This window comes from Hetaerina americana, unplaced genomic scaffold (genome assembly GCF_022747635.1).
Source record: "Hetaerina americana unplaced genomic scaffold, ioHetAmer1.1.p SCAF_1, whole genome shotgun sequence".
NCBI classification, from domain to species: Eukaryota; Metazoa; Arthropoda; class Insecta; order Odonata; family Calopterygidae; genus Hetaerina; species Hetaerina americana.
In genome coordinates, this window is record NW_027286069.1 from 92,673,406 (window position 1) to 92,690,036 (window position 16,631).

The 16,631-nt window shown below is 35.3% G+C and overlaps 1 protein-coding gene across 1 annotated transcript; it reads left to right on the forward strand.

The window, feature by feature from the left end:
• The first annotated feature begins 4,800 nt into the window (after positions 1-4,800).
• On the forward strand, positions 4,801-9,789 carry sau (Golgi phosphoprotein 3 homolog sauron). The gene is made up of 4 exons (XM_071593426.1): positions 4,801-5,111; positions 5,284-5,530; positions 8,409-8,584; positions 8,667-9,789. Exons 1-4 carry the CDS (start codon positions 4,920-4,922, stop codon positions 8,913-8,915), a joined length of 864 nt encoding a protein of 287 aa, XP_071449527.1. The 5' UTR covers positions 4,801-4,919; the 3' UTR covers positions 8,916-9,789.
• Positions 9,790-16,631: the final 6,842 nt, after the last annotated feature.

A 16,631-nucleotide genomic window follows, 5' to 3' on the forward strand; every position in this document is an offset into this window, starting at 1 on the left:
TTTTTGAACCTAGAATCGGAAAAAATTAATCTTTTCTCGGGCGAAGTTGTTCATCTAACCTTTTAGATTTTTTTAGTTCGACAATAAATTAGCTGGTGATCTTACTTTTTATTGGGATTAAAACAAATGCTAAGTTAATAATTTAATTTAATGTATTTTTTTATGAAACACCTCAATATCTGGGTTCAGAGAAAAATTTTGAAATATTTGTTTCATCCTGAGCCATTTATATTTTAGTCGCAGCATTCCAGTGGGGTGGCCATTTAGTGATGGTGTCATGTCAAAAATACTATTGAGCTAGGCAACAGGAAACCGCCTCAATTATTCATCCCAAGATTTTTATAATGGACACCATTGTGAAAATGAGTCGTGACATCAATGGGACTCGGCCCAATTGGTCATGTGTTGTGCCAGTGGGGGAGGCAAAGTTTCGGCAGTCGTCACGTCATGAAATCCTTACAAACCAAAAGTGATAGTAATGACACAGAATAGGACCGAATTAGTTAGAATAGGGGCATGGAATTAAAGAAAATGTTGAGGGCAGGAAAATTGGATAATAAAAAACAAGAGATGAACAGGCAAAATACGAGATGTATTGTAGAGGTCTGTGGGAGGTGAGATGGAGGGATAGCAGGGATTCCTGGAACAGTAGTTATAAAAGATTTAGGAAGAGCATGATCAATTCACACAGTTCCTGGGAGTGGATGCGGGCTTGCTAAATATTAATGTCAAAAACCTGTGAGGGTGTAGGAAGGAAAAATTGGTGCAAACAATCAAAGAATGTGAGGAAAAATATTTGCTGAACCAGAAAATATTCAAGAGAGGTGCAAGGAATATGCGTATTGCGGAACTGTAGAGTAAAGAAATCAGACCAAAGAGATTAGACATGGAGAGATATTATGATGTAGATGAGGATAGCTTCGGTCCAAGGTTACTCAATGGCAAGATAGAAAGGGTATTGACAAAATTGAAATCAAATTAAACCGTGAGGGTATACAAAATTCCCAAGGAACTTCTTGGGTTTTGGCAAATATGTGAGGAAGAGTTTTTATGGACTAAATCAAAGCATTTATGAGGGAGGAAGATTTGCTGGTGCCTATTCTAAATATGGGAAAGGCAGCAATATACAAGGAGTGCAGAACAATAAGTCTGATTTAGCATGCAGCTAAAGTTGTCTTCTGGATCATCAACAAATGGATAAAGATCAGGGCAAATGATTTGATGATCAGTTTGGGTTTAGGAAGGGAAGAGGCACATGTGATACAATGGCAGTAATCAGATACTAATAGAAAGGAATATATAATACAATTAGGATGTATATGTCTGTTTTGTAGATTTCAAATAAGGGCCCAAGTAAATTGGGTACAGCTAATAAATGAATTGCAGAAAATGCAAGTAGATTCAAGAGATAGGAGACTTATCTGCAACCCGTACATGTCTCAGACTGCATGGGTGCGAGAGGGGCCACAAAATAACTACTTAGCTAATTACTCATTTTATTCATCAATGCCTATTTTTTCATAGGCATGATTTTAATTTGGTATAGTTCACCTTTCTATTGTCTTGTGTAAGCCATTCCTTGAGAACTGCCTCCATTCTCCAGTGAGTAGGTATATTGCATATTGCTACCTTGCCCATAAACTTTCATTCTCTCCCCCAATATCACATCTTGTATCCATATCTGACTTTCCTTAATTTAAAATGAAGCCTTTTTCCATATTCATATTCTATAATTTTTCTTCTTCTCCTTACTTCATAGTTTTTATCCAGATTCTTGAATTCAATGAGAGTGCTTTGGTCATATTGGAAGTAATGATAGTTGAATTTAACTTTTTCAGGCTAATTTTGGTGAAACAGTAGCTCATACTGCTATGACTGCCCTGGAACATCTTTTGCAACTCTAATCCATTTGTCATATTATTAAGCCATAGCAGAGCACAGTTATCAACCCAAAAGCTGATTTGATAACTGAGATAGCATAGGCACTGCACTTACTTTGTACTTATTGTATGTTGCATAGAATGGCGGGCTAAAGAAAGATATTAATTAAAATTAAGGAAAACATCCCCTCTTCTTTGCTGCTTGAGTTTCCCATGAAGATCTGGGGGGCTATTAGAAAGTGCTCACCATTGGAGGAGAGACTCTGCTGCCAGAGTCCGAGCACCAAAAATGAGTCTAACCCCCAATAGCCATTATAAATGAGTTTGAGGTGGTGTCCTATCACAAAGCAATCTACCCTGCCTTTGAAACTCTACCTGGCTAAATTTTCAATATGTATAGAAATATTATACAGTTAAGGATTAGATGCAAATTTCATAGTAATTTAAAAAATCATTTGTGTGGAGAATGCCATTTGACAGGCTTGTTAATTAAGTCTTACTTTTCTTTTCAAAAAATATTTATAAGCAGTCAATATATGTTGCATGGAAGGGTGAACAGGGTGATGCTATAGACCCCTATGATCCTCATTGGCAAACAACAATGGTGGAGAATAATTGAGTCACCAGTAATGATTAAAAACAGGTGTTTTGTAATGGTAATCATTGTATGCATTTTGATAAATTTACCTAACCATAACAAGCAATCTTAGCAATCAGAAAGTAATCTAACCATTGCTCCTTTATTTCAATCTTACAAGATATATCATAATCAGTTTTGACAAAATTCTTTCTTGCACTTGGAGACCAAGCACTACACAGATTGAAGCTGGAAGTTTCAAAACTAGATTTTTTCCAAAATCTGAAAATACTATAAATAAAGGTTTTAACCTGATTATGCAAGTAAATAATATGCCTTTATTTTCGAATCTGTGCATATACCTTACTTAATTAGTTGTTGGCAATGCGCATTAAAAGAAATAACTTCATATAAGCACCTATAAAAAGAGCATAGCAATATATATATCCATTGGCCTCCGTTAAAAATTTTTTCAATGCAACGGTAATCTGCTTGTAACTATATAAGTAGTTATGTACTTTAAAATATGTAGGGAATTGATAATTGTATCTCATTAAAAATTCATACAAATAAACTTTATTGAATATAGTTACTTTTTCAGTAGGTATGCCTCTCATCTATGGTAATCCACCCGTTAATGTTAGTGTAGATAGTTCCTACCTGCTATTACCTCAGAATTATGTTTCTAACGAACTTATCACAACAGATGCAACAGGATATCTAAAATTATACAAAGACTCAAAGTATTTATTTCAACTCCTGTGGAAGTAATCAGTTGTGATAAATCAAGTATTACTCCTCTGAAGAGTTAAATATGGAATAGGGCTTGAGAGCCTCATGCTTAAAATGAAAATTTTGTTTAATTGAAAGCTTTTCTCATTTGTGGGTGGGGGATATTTAGCTCCCTCATACTCCTCCAGTATCATGAACTTAAATATGGAGTCTTCTGCAGAAAGAGATGTAAATATGGCTAATGCATAAGTAGTGACTGAAAATTTTATATGTATAATGTGACACACATGCACCTTCTCCAGTGATTACTTGGACAAATGGTTTCAGGTGAAATTTGTTTAGTTTTCCCACCATGTTGCTAATAGGTTTGCAACTTTCTCTTATCAGCACACAGAAAAAATTATGATGCCATTATCTACTTCCAACTGGACTAGAATCAAACAAAAGTTGGATGCCAATCCAATTGTAAGACTATAAAGTGAAAAGTTGGGTTATATGTATTGATGTTTAATAACTTTAACGACTCACACTCATACTGTTGGAGCAATTATCTACCGTGGAATTTAATATCATCCCATTTCCAGAGAGGAAGGACATATGAAGGATTTAAACCTCGCACCAAATAATAGTGTGCTATTATTGCATATACTGCTTGAATTACTTTTTATTGAAGGTATATTTTTATAGATAACCTATTATTTCCTAGAAAATTATTCCCTTCATTCACCGTAGCTTCTAGGACTATTATTCATGGCGAATTCAATTGAAGTGCTGAATGAAGTGTTCATGCATACCAGTTCCTACATGTGCTTATTTCTACATAGGTATTTAGGGATGGATATCTGCATTGGTATATATAATGCTTTTTCTGTATATCTGGCCATTCGATGGTGTAAATTCTCATTCATATTCCTTTTTACTATTTCTGGATCTTCCCTGGTAGTGTCCATATATTTCTCGATGTTCAACATTAACAGATCCCAAAAATGTTCACAAATAGAAAGTGTGGGCTTTGAAACTACACTGATGTTTCTAAAATATCATTGGTGCCAAAGATTTATAAAGTCTATTTTGTTTATATTAACTAAATGCTATTTCTACCAGCAATACAATAATGGTAATTACATGAACATTAGCATTTCATTGGCCGTAAGAATTATACCGAAATGGCTTCCAACATACCTCTTTCAAAATTGTATCAAAGAGTCTACGAGCTTTCTGCGCTTTCAATTCTCCTTTTTCCTTCTTCAATTCATGCACTCGCTTTCTTTCCTAGTCATTTGCAATAGAGCTAAAATAATTCAGCCGGCAAGAGTAATGTGATAAGGAAAGTATACCTAATATCTTTAGTATTTACGATTTACCTCCATTATAAATATCTCTTCTTGCCAATTTCCTATTAACACACGAGGGTTGTATTTATTGAAATCCATTCTAAACTTATCTCCTTAAAAAGAAGAGCAATTTTGTAAAATAAAAACATTAAAGGTAAAATCACAATTAATAACATCCCAGTTGTTTACCGTTGCTAGGCAACGATTTGAGCGCAATTCACGACTGGAATCATGGGAGCAATCTGTATGGGTTCGAGAGTGTAAAACATCAGCCGTCGCCATATTGAAGTTGGGTGTATGTGGCTCGTTGAAGAATGTCAACATTGAGTAATTGAATCTACTTGGGATAGGGTATAATTATCCTCCGTTTGATTTTCTTTAAACATCGGACCGAATATGAATCGTGGTGATGGTCTCGTTCAAAGACGGAGCGCTGCGAGAGAGACCTCTGACAGTGTCTCCAAAGATTCTCAAAATTCAGATGAAAGAAAATGTGATAGAGACGATGATATAGAAGATGGAGATTCCAAAGAAACTAGACTCACGCTGATGGAAGAAGTTCTTTTACTCGGATTAAAAGATAAGGAGGTAAATAAACACGAGTTTTTTTGTTACCAAACCTTTTCGTGTTAATGGCTGAAACGTGTCATTCGTAATTTTAGGAGGTTTTTGTCGAAACTCAATTTATATTTAATGATATTTCTTTTCTGTGTGTTGCACCTAAGAATTTTGAGTTTTATATTATTGACTGAATTTCCAGGGATATACGTCTTTTTGGAATGATTGCATATCCAGTGGATTACGTGGCTGTATCCTTATCGAATTGGCTATTCGTGGACGCATTGAACTCGAGAAAGCTGGGATGAGACGTAAGAGTCTGTTAAATCGGAAGTTATTGATAAAGAGTGATACTCCCACAGGTGACGTTCTTCTAGATGAAGCGCTGAAACACATGAAAGAAACAGATCCGCCAGAAACAGTGCAAAGCTGGATTGAATACTTAAGTGGTATGGACAATTTTTCATCTTGTGGAATGTTTGTTATATTAATATTTTTTCTTTGCCAGATCCGTCCATTACCATATGCCACTATTAATTAGTGTTGTTTTTGTTATTCGTGTCTAGTCATGCCATGTTTGTTACTATCTTCCTGTTAAAGGCCAGGGTTCATCTAGATATAAAATTGAAATTTCACTCAGATACAATGAATCTTTGATGAGAAATTGGCACATTTAATAAAATCAAATGTCGAAGTAAATACTTGAAGTATACTGCCATTTTCGTCTTAAGTCGGTATTATTAGCATGTTTTGTGTCCGAAAACCACTGCGTGATAGCAATGTATGGAAACTGATGCATATAAAATATTTGATGTAACAAAGTGGGAGTGGCGATAACGTTTGGTGATGCTAAAATATTAAACCTTACAGAAAGCGCATTGGTGAAGTAAATGAATCTCTTTACATGGTGCTAAGTTTTGGAGTTGCTTGAAGATATATGTATTGTTTTCATTTTTTTTCTTAACTTGCAGCAATCACCTATGTGTTTGGTAATGCACTCGTATGCATTCTGCGCTGCCGTACTTATGGCAGTGCAGAATGCATATTAAATAGTGCCGGAGATTTTGCTCTTGTCATACGAGACAATTTCTTAGTTTTTAAACCGATATATACACAAAGAGTTAGTAGCCATGTCTTTATTATACTCAATCGTAGTGTGTTAATATTACTGCCCCAATTCTAAAACTTAAACTCCATTTGTTATTAAAATGGACCTACATTGTGTTATGCAATACACGAGATGATATTTGTGTTGAGGTGCTATGCCCACAGCGTGTAAATTTTTTAATGCACAATGGCCATGGGCATTTCAAGGAGATCAATTATATCATTTGCAAAGCTTTTGGGAGACTTAACTCAGCGAGATCATTATGATCACCCTGGTTTGATTATCCGTAATCCCATTTAGAGATGTTTCTTACAATTGTGGAAATTTATTAAATCAAAATGCACATGATGTACAACTTCTTGACATTTGTTTTGTATTGTATAAACGTTTTTTTCATTTAGAGATGTAGAAAATGATGGTAATGAAACATTTTTAATTGATTCATGTACATTGAAATCTTATAATATTAGTTCTGGAAGGAAAAAATAAAGTTTCTCTCTTGCTTTATTTATCATTAAAATATCTAGGTTTACATTATAAGATGCCGAATATATTGCTCTGAAATAAATTAAAATTTTGCCTATACTATAAAGAAATCCTTAAAAATCAAAATAATGCATTGAAATATACTCTATTTAAAAGTTGTTATACCTTTTATGGAATCCATTTAAGGATAGAAAACGTTTCTGTAAATAGTTTTTAGAAGCTTCAGTGGTGAGGACTTAGATAATATGGGTATTAATTAAGCTATCAAGTAAGCAAATAATAAATAACCGGTAAACCAAAATAATAATCCAAGGCTGTTATGTACTCATTCTTGATGATTGTCATTCTAAACCTCCATTTGCTGAGTGGCTCTGGCTTTTTTTATTTGAAGAACACCACTAATAGAAGAGGAAACTTCCCCATGGCATACCTCAGAAAAATGAATTTTCTACAAAAAACTTTTACCATGAGGGAGTGTTGTCTAAGAGAGCAGCATGTTCATGTGATATAGTGCTAATACTCAATCAGGATTCATAGGAAATAGAGGCTGCATCATCATATGGGCCTTTGACCCATCTTAATTTTTATATACCATCATAATTTTTAAATGCCCTCAGCTACCATATGTGCTGTTGATATGGCCTCTTGTACCTTTCATGATTGCTATTTACAAAGGGTGACTAATGGCATATTTACTGATGTTCTAAGGATGGTATATATGTTTGTTACTTCAGATTATTGAAGTTAAGAGGTCAGGATTTGTCTTGCTAGGAGAGGCATGGAAGTGAAGCAATGTCCAAACTCTACTTTAAATGGTAGACTACCAAATAATAAATTGAGTAGCTTCAGGCGTGATGTGGTGGAAGTCGAACATAATAAATAACTGATTGAAGCACTTTTCCACTTGATAAAATCTTTATTTTTCGACTGGTTTCGATGTATTACATCATCATCAGGTCTGATTTGACACATCGAAACCCGGTCGGAAAATAAAAGTTTAATCAGGCGGAAAAGTGCTTCAATCAGTTTTTCATTACCAAATAATAACAATTGATATTTTCTGCTTTCTGATTTTAAAGCTTATTGCTTGAAGAAAAAAGTTTCCTTACTAAAAATTTGGAGCCATTCCTCAAAGTTTTCTCCTCTTACATGACCTATTTTTCTATTATTTGTTTGCTTTTGAAAAATCTTCTACAGGACCAATCATACTAGATGCCTGGCTAGATTCTTTTGTTCTAAACTCCTTAAGAGCTCGTGTAAATAGTGAATGTTACCAAAAAAATATGGTAATAAATAAAATCATTAATCTGGAATATCATGGATTTGTTTCAATTTGGCAGCCACGAAAAGAATACCTTAGGTGTAATAAAAAAATCTTAAGGCCATTAAATGAGTGTGGGGACATTATAAAATCTATGCAAAACTAATCTTTTTACACAGTTAAGATAACCCTATTAATATAATGGTTACAGCTTCAGAGTGAAAGCTTATAAATGAATTTTCTTAATTACCCATGCCGTAAAGGCTATATTAAGGTTATTTTATATTTAATACAATGGAACACTGATGTAGCATACATCTGTAGTCAGAAAATTGCTGCTATCATCACTTATCAATACCCAGATCTTAGTAATAGGGTAGTATCATGACCAATATCTGTAATATCCCCCTTAATTTGAAATCTTAGGGCATATGTAATCATGATTTTGAAGTAAATGTTATATTCTTTGCAGGTGAAACTTGGAACCCATTGAAACTTCGATATCAGTTAAAAAATGTCCGAGAAAGGTTAGCCAAAAATTTAGTGGAAAAAGGAGTTTTGACCACTGAGAAACAAAATTTCCTCCTTTTTGATATGACAACCCATCCATTAACGGACAATGTAGCCAAATCACGCCTCGTGAAGAAGGTACCCTCTCTTTTTCTCTTGAGCTAGTGAGTGTTTGTCTCATTTCGTTAAATCTCAAACATTGTTTATTAATTCATTTTAGGTTCAAGATGCAGTTCTAGGAAAGTGGGTTAATGATCCCCATCGAATGGATAAAAGATTATTGGCCCTCATATTTTTGGCACATGCATCTGATGTTTTAGAAAATGCCTTTGCACCTCTAAATGATGATGATTATGAACTCGCAATGAAGAGAGTGAGGGAACTTTTAGATTTAGACTTTGAAACTGAAAGTATGAAGCAGAACACCAATGAGACAGTTTGGGCAGTATTTGCTGCGTTTACAAAGTAAATGCAACTTGCCTTGTGAACATGTTGAATAAAAGTGAACTGATTCCAAAATATCAGTTATGTTGACTTGAAAATTTAAGTGTGTAGAAAACTCAAAATGTGTTGCAAGAATTGAATTACTGGGCCCAGAGATGAAATCAGAAAGTGATGACTGACTTTAAGTGATGTGTTGTTCAAAGAAACTGAATGTTCCTGATGTGATGCTAAGGGAACCAGGAAGCCTTCTAGGTTAAGGTGGATAAAACTGCCTTTTGACATGGTTGTATAGTTACTTTTTAAGTTGATCTTATTGAAGGACTAAAAGGTAAAATTGGCCTTTCCTGTATTTTATCTGTGCTATTTGGTTTTGTAGGTGCTCTTAGAAACCTTCTGAAAATATGTACTATAAAGGGAAATCACAGCCAAAACTGTTTCTTGTGATTTTACTGATCTAAGGGGTATAGCAAAAGTTCATTTTATGTACCTTTTGCATCCGTGATTTTGTTAGTTTATTTAATCCTCTATCATTCCCATATTTTGATTAATTATTTTCTGGCAGTAAAAGAAGTGCTAATTGTAAAATTTTTGTTCTACAAGGTTTACTTCCATGATGCAATGTATGGTAGGATTGTAAAGTGGACTTCATTAGCCTGCATGCACGTAATAACTATCTTGAACATTCTTGTATAGGATGAGGATTCCTGTTGTAATATATTTTTAATAATATTGTTTGCCACTTCCACTAACTATTATAACTTTATTTCACCAGAAGTTGAAATTTTGATTTCATAGCATTTTTCACTATTGATGAAACTTTTATTGGTTTCATATTTATTTGTGTCTGTTAAGTTGTATAAACTCTATAACTGTTCTTCCCATGTATAATTTTTATTTAATAAATGAAAATTTAAATTCGATACCTTTCTAGTAACTTCTGCTTTCTCAAATTCAGAATAAGATTCCCATCATATTTCCACTCTTCTAACATTGAATCATAAAAACCAACTTCTCATCAGATTGAGGTAATCATAGTTAGAATTAATTGTAATCTTCATGAAAGTTTGTTGACTATGTGCCATAACATATGCAATTTTACTATTTGAAGATAGTCAGCTATAAGAGGATTTATATGTAAGTGGTCATTACCTGGTGGGAGGATGATGTGATAAATGTCTTAGGCACTTTGCATTTCATAATTGTCCCCAGCTCTGTGGCACTTGGTGCATCTAGAGATCATAAGCTTTCAGTCAAAAACGTGATCCAAATGATAATGAATAGTCTTAAGAGTCATAATACCTCAACTGTGGTATTTACCGTCCATCAATAGTAGCTAATTAATGGAATGCATTAATAATTTATAATTCCATGACAGGTTAAATTATTTTTTTCTCATCAACTCCAAAAAGGCTTTCTTATATTAATCAATGATAGTGACTTACATAACTTGTTTTTGCTTGGAAATTTGTTATTAGAATTTCAAAATTGCTATTTTTATGTTCACTGACAACTCGAGGCATTTCAACTTGTCTTTCATTCCTAGATTGAAATCATCATAACCTCGATGGTCTTTAATGTGCTAATGTCACATCTACATCAATACCCTGCGAGCCACCAAAAAGGTGTGTGGCAGACGGTGCAGCACCAGGAGGAAAGGGTTAAGGGATGAGGGGGTTAGGGTTTTTCAAATGGATGGAGGAAGGTGGGGGTAACCTGAAAAAAAATTTATTTATATATATATATAACTATGCGCAGTCCCTACCTTGTTGGTTAATTATTGTGTCGAACTGACTCCTGGGGGATTTCGATTACAAGCATTCTGGTCTCTTATTGTTCCTGGAAAAAATGACATTTTTAACCTGTCAGTCGTGCAGTCTATCTCTATAATCTTATATTTGTTATCCCTCCGCTCTTAATTCATTGGGGTTTGTATTATGTTCTTTATGTAAATGGAAAAGGACCCATCTTTAAATGTTTTCAATAAGTTTAATCTATATTGTAAACATCACTGTGTTAGGGAATCCCAGCCTAAATTTTCTAGCTAAGTAGTTATGGTATCGTGTTGGTCATAACAATGTTTGGGGATCGAGGTGGTGCAGTGGCTATCGTACAGGCTTCCCACCCAGAGTGCCTGGGTTCAAATCTCGGTGGTGTTGAATATTTTTCAGTGGTATCTCGATCCCTACTTGAGGTGCTTTGTGGAGGGCACTTTGAGTGAGTACGCCATCCATCGGATGGGACGTTAAGCTGCGGACCCCTTGGTGCCTTTCGTAAAGAGTAGGCTAATGCCGATGCTGAGTTTCTATCCACCCTTCATCCTTTCCTGTCCATCCCTTATGGCGTAAATGACCTCAGCTGTCAGTCGCTTCCCCTAAATACTACTACTATAACAATGTTTGACAAATCTAGCTCCCCTCCGCTGAACTGGATCCCATTCCAATATGAAATTTATCCTTGCTACTCATAGTTCAAACCAAGATTGGATATATTGCTCTTATTAACATGTTACAGAGTTTCATTAGCACCTATGAGTATCACTGGTTAATGTGGCCACTCACTCACAAAGGGCATTCATTGGCTTTGGTAGCTCACAGGGCGTCAGCGGGATTTAGCTTTGGTTTTCTCTGCCATATATGAAGCCAAGTCTTCCTTTGCAAATACTTCTGCATAAGAATTTTTCAACTCCAAGAGACTAGATAACCAAAACTGGTATTATAAAATTGAATCAATTGCAAATAATTCTTTCTTTTAGGTAAAACCAATTTTAGGCTTATTTAGATAGTGTGATGTATTCCAGCAAAGAAATGGTTTTCTTATAAATACGTTTTTATCCATGGATGAAATTTCAGTAGCTATAACTTAGTTGAATCCATCCATTATTGACTGGAATAATATGTCATAATGTGAAAGTCTGATTTCTTAATTTTGTTCTCATATTCTATTCCTTTCCAAGTTTAACCACAACCTCTAATTCTTTGTGCTTGCTATCCATAGTAGCTAGGCTTCTAATGTTAGGAAAAGATCATTAGTAACTGGTGTAAGTAAATTGTAAGTGAAAAAGGGTAATGGTAGAAAATATTTGAGATTATGCTGAATGTGGGATAATAATTGCAAATTCTGCCAGTTAGAAAGAATTGTCAGACAGTGAACACTGACTCTTCATTGCCTTTCAAACATTTTCTGTAATTGTTGACTAAATGACTAATGTGGGGCATTTCTCTGGAATGGGTTTTAATAGAATGGGAAGGAAATGGGAGAAGGTTTATTTAAGAATAAATTAGCTGAATTACGCTTAAATATGTACACTTATAAGCTTCTCCCGTACATATATATGATTTGGGTATTTTTATGTAATTCGCCTGTGTAGGTCTTCCAAGCCTTATATACCTTTAAGCCCCTGAGATGGTCATCAATCCACTAAGTGGCCAATCTGTGGAGATTTAATTTTCAAATCAAGTCTTTTTTTTTTCAATTAATGAGAGGTCAGATCTCATCTTTCTACTCCTGTTTCTAGCTCTTTCATCAAATTTAAATATATTCCACTTCTGGCATCAATGATTAGCTGTAATAATCATTTCAGATATTATGAAAATGGATATAAAAATTAAGCTAGTCATGCCTCATTACCATGAGCAGGATGTTAGTTTTACTAAAATTGATTAAGTGATAAATTTTATAAATGGTATTTATTCATCCAACAGATTTACTTAAAGAGCTTACAATATCTCATTGGCCACAGCTAATGGGATAAATAAGTTTCAACTACGACCATTGCTACTTGTTCGTTTAACTGCAAATTGACTAGAAGGCTATCTATCTCTATGAGTTTGTGTTCCTTAAGTCTGGGATTTTGGTGGCTGGATGCAGTTATAAAATTTTTTTAAACTATATACCTTTGTTAGGTGTCTTGAGTTCTAGAGAATTAGCCTATGATATTTACCCTAGTAAGGAACATTATTATGCAGGCTCTGCCTGCCGTTTTCCAAAGGGCTCATTGAAAAACGGAAGACATCACAGTAACTTTTCCAGAGCCAAATGGAATTCTGCTGTTGGAAGACACACCATTGGCATATTAGATGATTGTGACAGAATCTCTAAAGAACACTACTGGTAAAGGTATATGAAATACTGCTAGGCCTCCAGCTTACTTGAGGTGGTGAAAGTTTATTCCAAAGTTTTACTAGGTAAAGTTGCCATCTTGCTAGTGTTACAGAATACATGGGGGGCCCATAAGTACCTGGCCTGACCTAGGTGTGGCGGTAGTTGTTTGAAAAATATCACTGTATTAGAAAGCATGCAACCTATAAAGCTCATGTTTCAAGTTTTAAGACTTGCTTAGTATTGGTTTGGCAGCCTTCAATAGTGAACGTTTTCAGTGAAAATAGAGAAAATTGGTCATCTTTATGTGATACATTACTTTTATTTGAAAGACCTCAGCCCAACCAAAATAAAAGCTGAACTGGATTCTACTCTGAGTGAGTCTGCTCTTTCATTTGCTACAGTAAAATATTGGGTAGCAGAGTTTAAACAAGGTCGTACAAGTTGTTAAGACGAACTTCTCATCTTAGTGTTCTTCCTGTATTATATCAAATGGATTTTATCCTGCACAAGGAAGACTGAAAAAACTGATTGACAACACTTGGGTAAGTAGGCCTCTTGATTTGAAGAAATGTCACTTATAGGACATATTTTTGATAATTCATTAAGTTCTGTCCAATATCTAACCTTATTATATCTGGCACACATCACTAGCTGTGATGACTGCCAATAATCTACTTCATTGGGTGCCAAAACATTTCTGAAACTTGTTTTCATGTACACTCATATACTAGGTCTGTCCCAGAAGTATTATGACTTATTTTTTCCTGGACAGATGGGTGCTGGTTTCTCTGGATGGGTCCAAGACAGGGGAGTCTCAGGTAAGGCTTAGAGGCCAGTGGCTTTGTCTCCCAGCTTTTGCGGAGTGTGGATCGTTCAATTTCAAAAACTCTATAATGTGACCTCATTACGCTCCATCATGAACCGGTTATTGGAACAGCACAATGCCATCAAATTCTGTGTGACACTGGGTAAAACCAGGAAAGGGACTCATGATATGCTCAAGGCAGCTTATGAGGATAATGCCATGGGTAGATCAGGTATTTTTGAGTGGCACAAATTCTTTCAGCAGGTTAGAGAAGATGTTGAAGATCTGATTGTTCAGAACACCCTGTGACCTCAAAAATGTAGCTTAAGTGAAAGCTTTGTTGGACAAGGATTGCAGATTGAGCATTAGTATGGTTTCTGATGAACTGAGCATCCCTAAAAGTGATGTGCATTCGCTTGTGGCCAAAAAATAGGCATGAGAAAAGTGTGTACAAATTTGGTGCTGTGAGTGTTCTTGGACAACAAAAGGAAACTCGCCAATGGATCTGCCAAGAGTTTATCGACCATGTGAGTGAGGGTCCATATCCACCCTACAGCCCTGATGTTGCCCCATCAGACTTTTTCCTCTTCCCCCTTCTCTAATCCATGCTGAAAGGATGTCACCATGGCTCAGTGGAAGCATTGTAATGGGCTGTGATGAGGGAGCTTAGCAGAATTCTGGGCATCACCTTCTAGAAGGCATACAAGGCATGGAAAACCGACTGGAAGTGATGTGTGGACACACATTGGTGCTACTTCAAAGACTTTCAAGGGTATGTTTCAATTCTGATGGTAAATATTTTTTAAATCAACTCAGCTCTACTACTTTTGAGACACCTTGTATTCAGTCATGGCCTTTGAACTCTCCAGATTGCTTAAGGGAGTCCTTTTTTCCTAAAAAAGTTCTGTAATGAGCCAGACTTTTTCATTTTTTTATTGAGCATCTATAACTCTGATACAATCACTGTTACTAAAAATTGTTACTATCACTAAAATAAGTTAAAGTGTTGGGGAAAGTCATCCATCGTAAATCAATAAAATAAACTATAGGGAATGTAATAAAAACTGAAAATCAGGCAGAGATAGAAGTTATTTTATTTTATTTATATTTTTTGCTGACCTATGGCATTGCAGCCATTTTTTTCAGGTTTGCTAAAAACCAAATTATATATGCCAATGAATTTTGTACCTGTATTTTTAAAATAATATTTCTTTTATTGCAAATTATCTTTCTTAATACTTTGTTGCTAATTAATATGATTCAATTATCATTAGTTCTACTCTGCACAGATAAAGGGAATTGTAATAATTAATTGAAGTTTGTAATTTATGAAATAATTTTCAACCTGTGTGGTTTTTATCCATGGAAAGAACATAAATATTTTTATCACTAATAGGTGTTGGGTACCCTACTTGCATGAAGTATGGTGGTATTCCAAATTAGATAACAGATTGGAAAAGTGAAAACTGAAGATGGCATATCAGCATTCACAATTGCTACAACAAGTGCAGTTCAACTCCTACTTAGGACTATACAGACCAGGAAATAAATAGGAGGGTGAGAGAATTGCAGATTTTTGGGCCACTTAGAATGAAACTTCTAGTGTGAGGTTCTATAAGTCTACATATTTACCAGGTTCAAAGTTGGTAATACCTGAGAGCATATTAAATACGTTATAAAATTTTACGATTCTCAGCAACATAAACCCAACTTTAACAGAATTCTTTCCAGGGCAGAAGATGCGGTATCCGCCACTTCAGGTAGCTGCCCCCCTACCTCCTCTGCATTAAGGGAATGAGCTGTTCCTCCAGGCATCTCATCTGCACTTACCCTTGCCTTCCTTAGGTTAGAGCACTTCTTGAGTGAACGTCTTGGATGTGCATGTGCAAGAGCATCTTTATTTAAGTAAATCCCCTGAATAGGCTCCGATTGGCATCTTGCAATCACACTGGGACAGTAAAATACTGTGCCAAACTGTGAACCAATCTTCCCCTGCCAGCGCTGAATCTTTATTTGTGGCTGGGTCAACCCCAAGCTGGCAATTCCAACATCGGCATTCTTTAGCCAATGTGATCCTCAGTGGTTTTGCCTGTCATTTTGCCTAGCGTGCCATGTTCCCCCCAGCATTGTACATTTTGCGGGTGGCTAGTCTTCAAGTGCAAATGTATTTTTTTTGTGATCAGCCATTTGAGTGATGATGTTACACCAAAAGCACTATTGAGGAAGACAATGAGAAATCTTTTTGATAATTTATTCCCGGACTGTTATGATGAACTCTATGATGACAATGAGTCCTGGTAATCTAAGGACTTGGACTTTGGGGCTTTGTATTGCTCCAGGTAGTGGGAGAGATAAGGCTTCTGGAGCACTGTACTTGAAAAGTAAATTTCGTGCTGATGTCGCTGTCATATAAATTTTTTGGGTGCATTTTCTGTAGGCTGATGAATTTAATTTTATATAATGTAATTGTCTTTTCATTTAATAGATTGCGCTATTTAGAGCAGAAAGGGTAATATGCCTCTTGGTATTATTTACATAAATGCTTCTGATACAGTTCAAACTGGGCAATCCAGATATATAAATAGGGTGCTTAAACTGTTTCTACTGTACGTTCAAATTCACAACTTCAATCACATGTGTTATTGAAACACCATTGACAAACCATACCAATGCTGTATAAAAGTGATAGCAATTACCTCTGAATTAGAAAAAACTGATAAAATTTAATGCAAAGAGATACATAAAATGCAGGAATTTTGTACATAAACATTGAGTTGACTCTCTAGTGGTTGGTTTATTGATCCACCTTCGTTAGATTTGGCCGAGTACTGACCA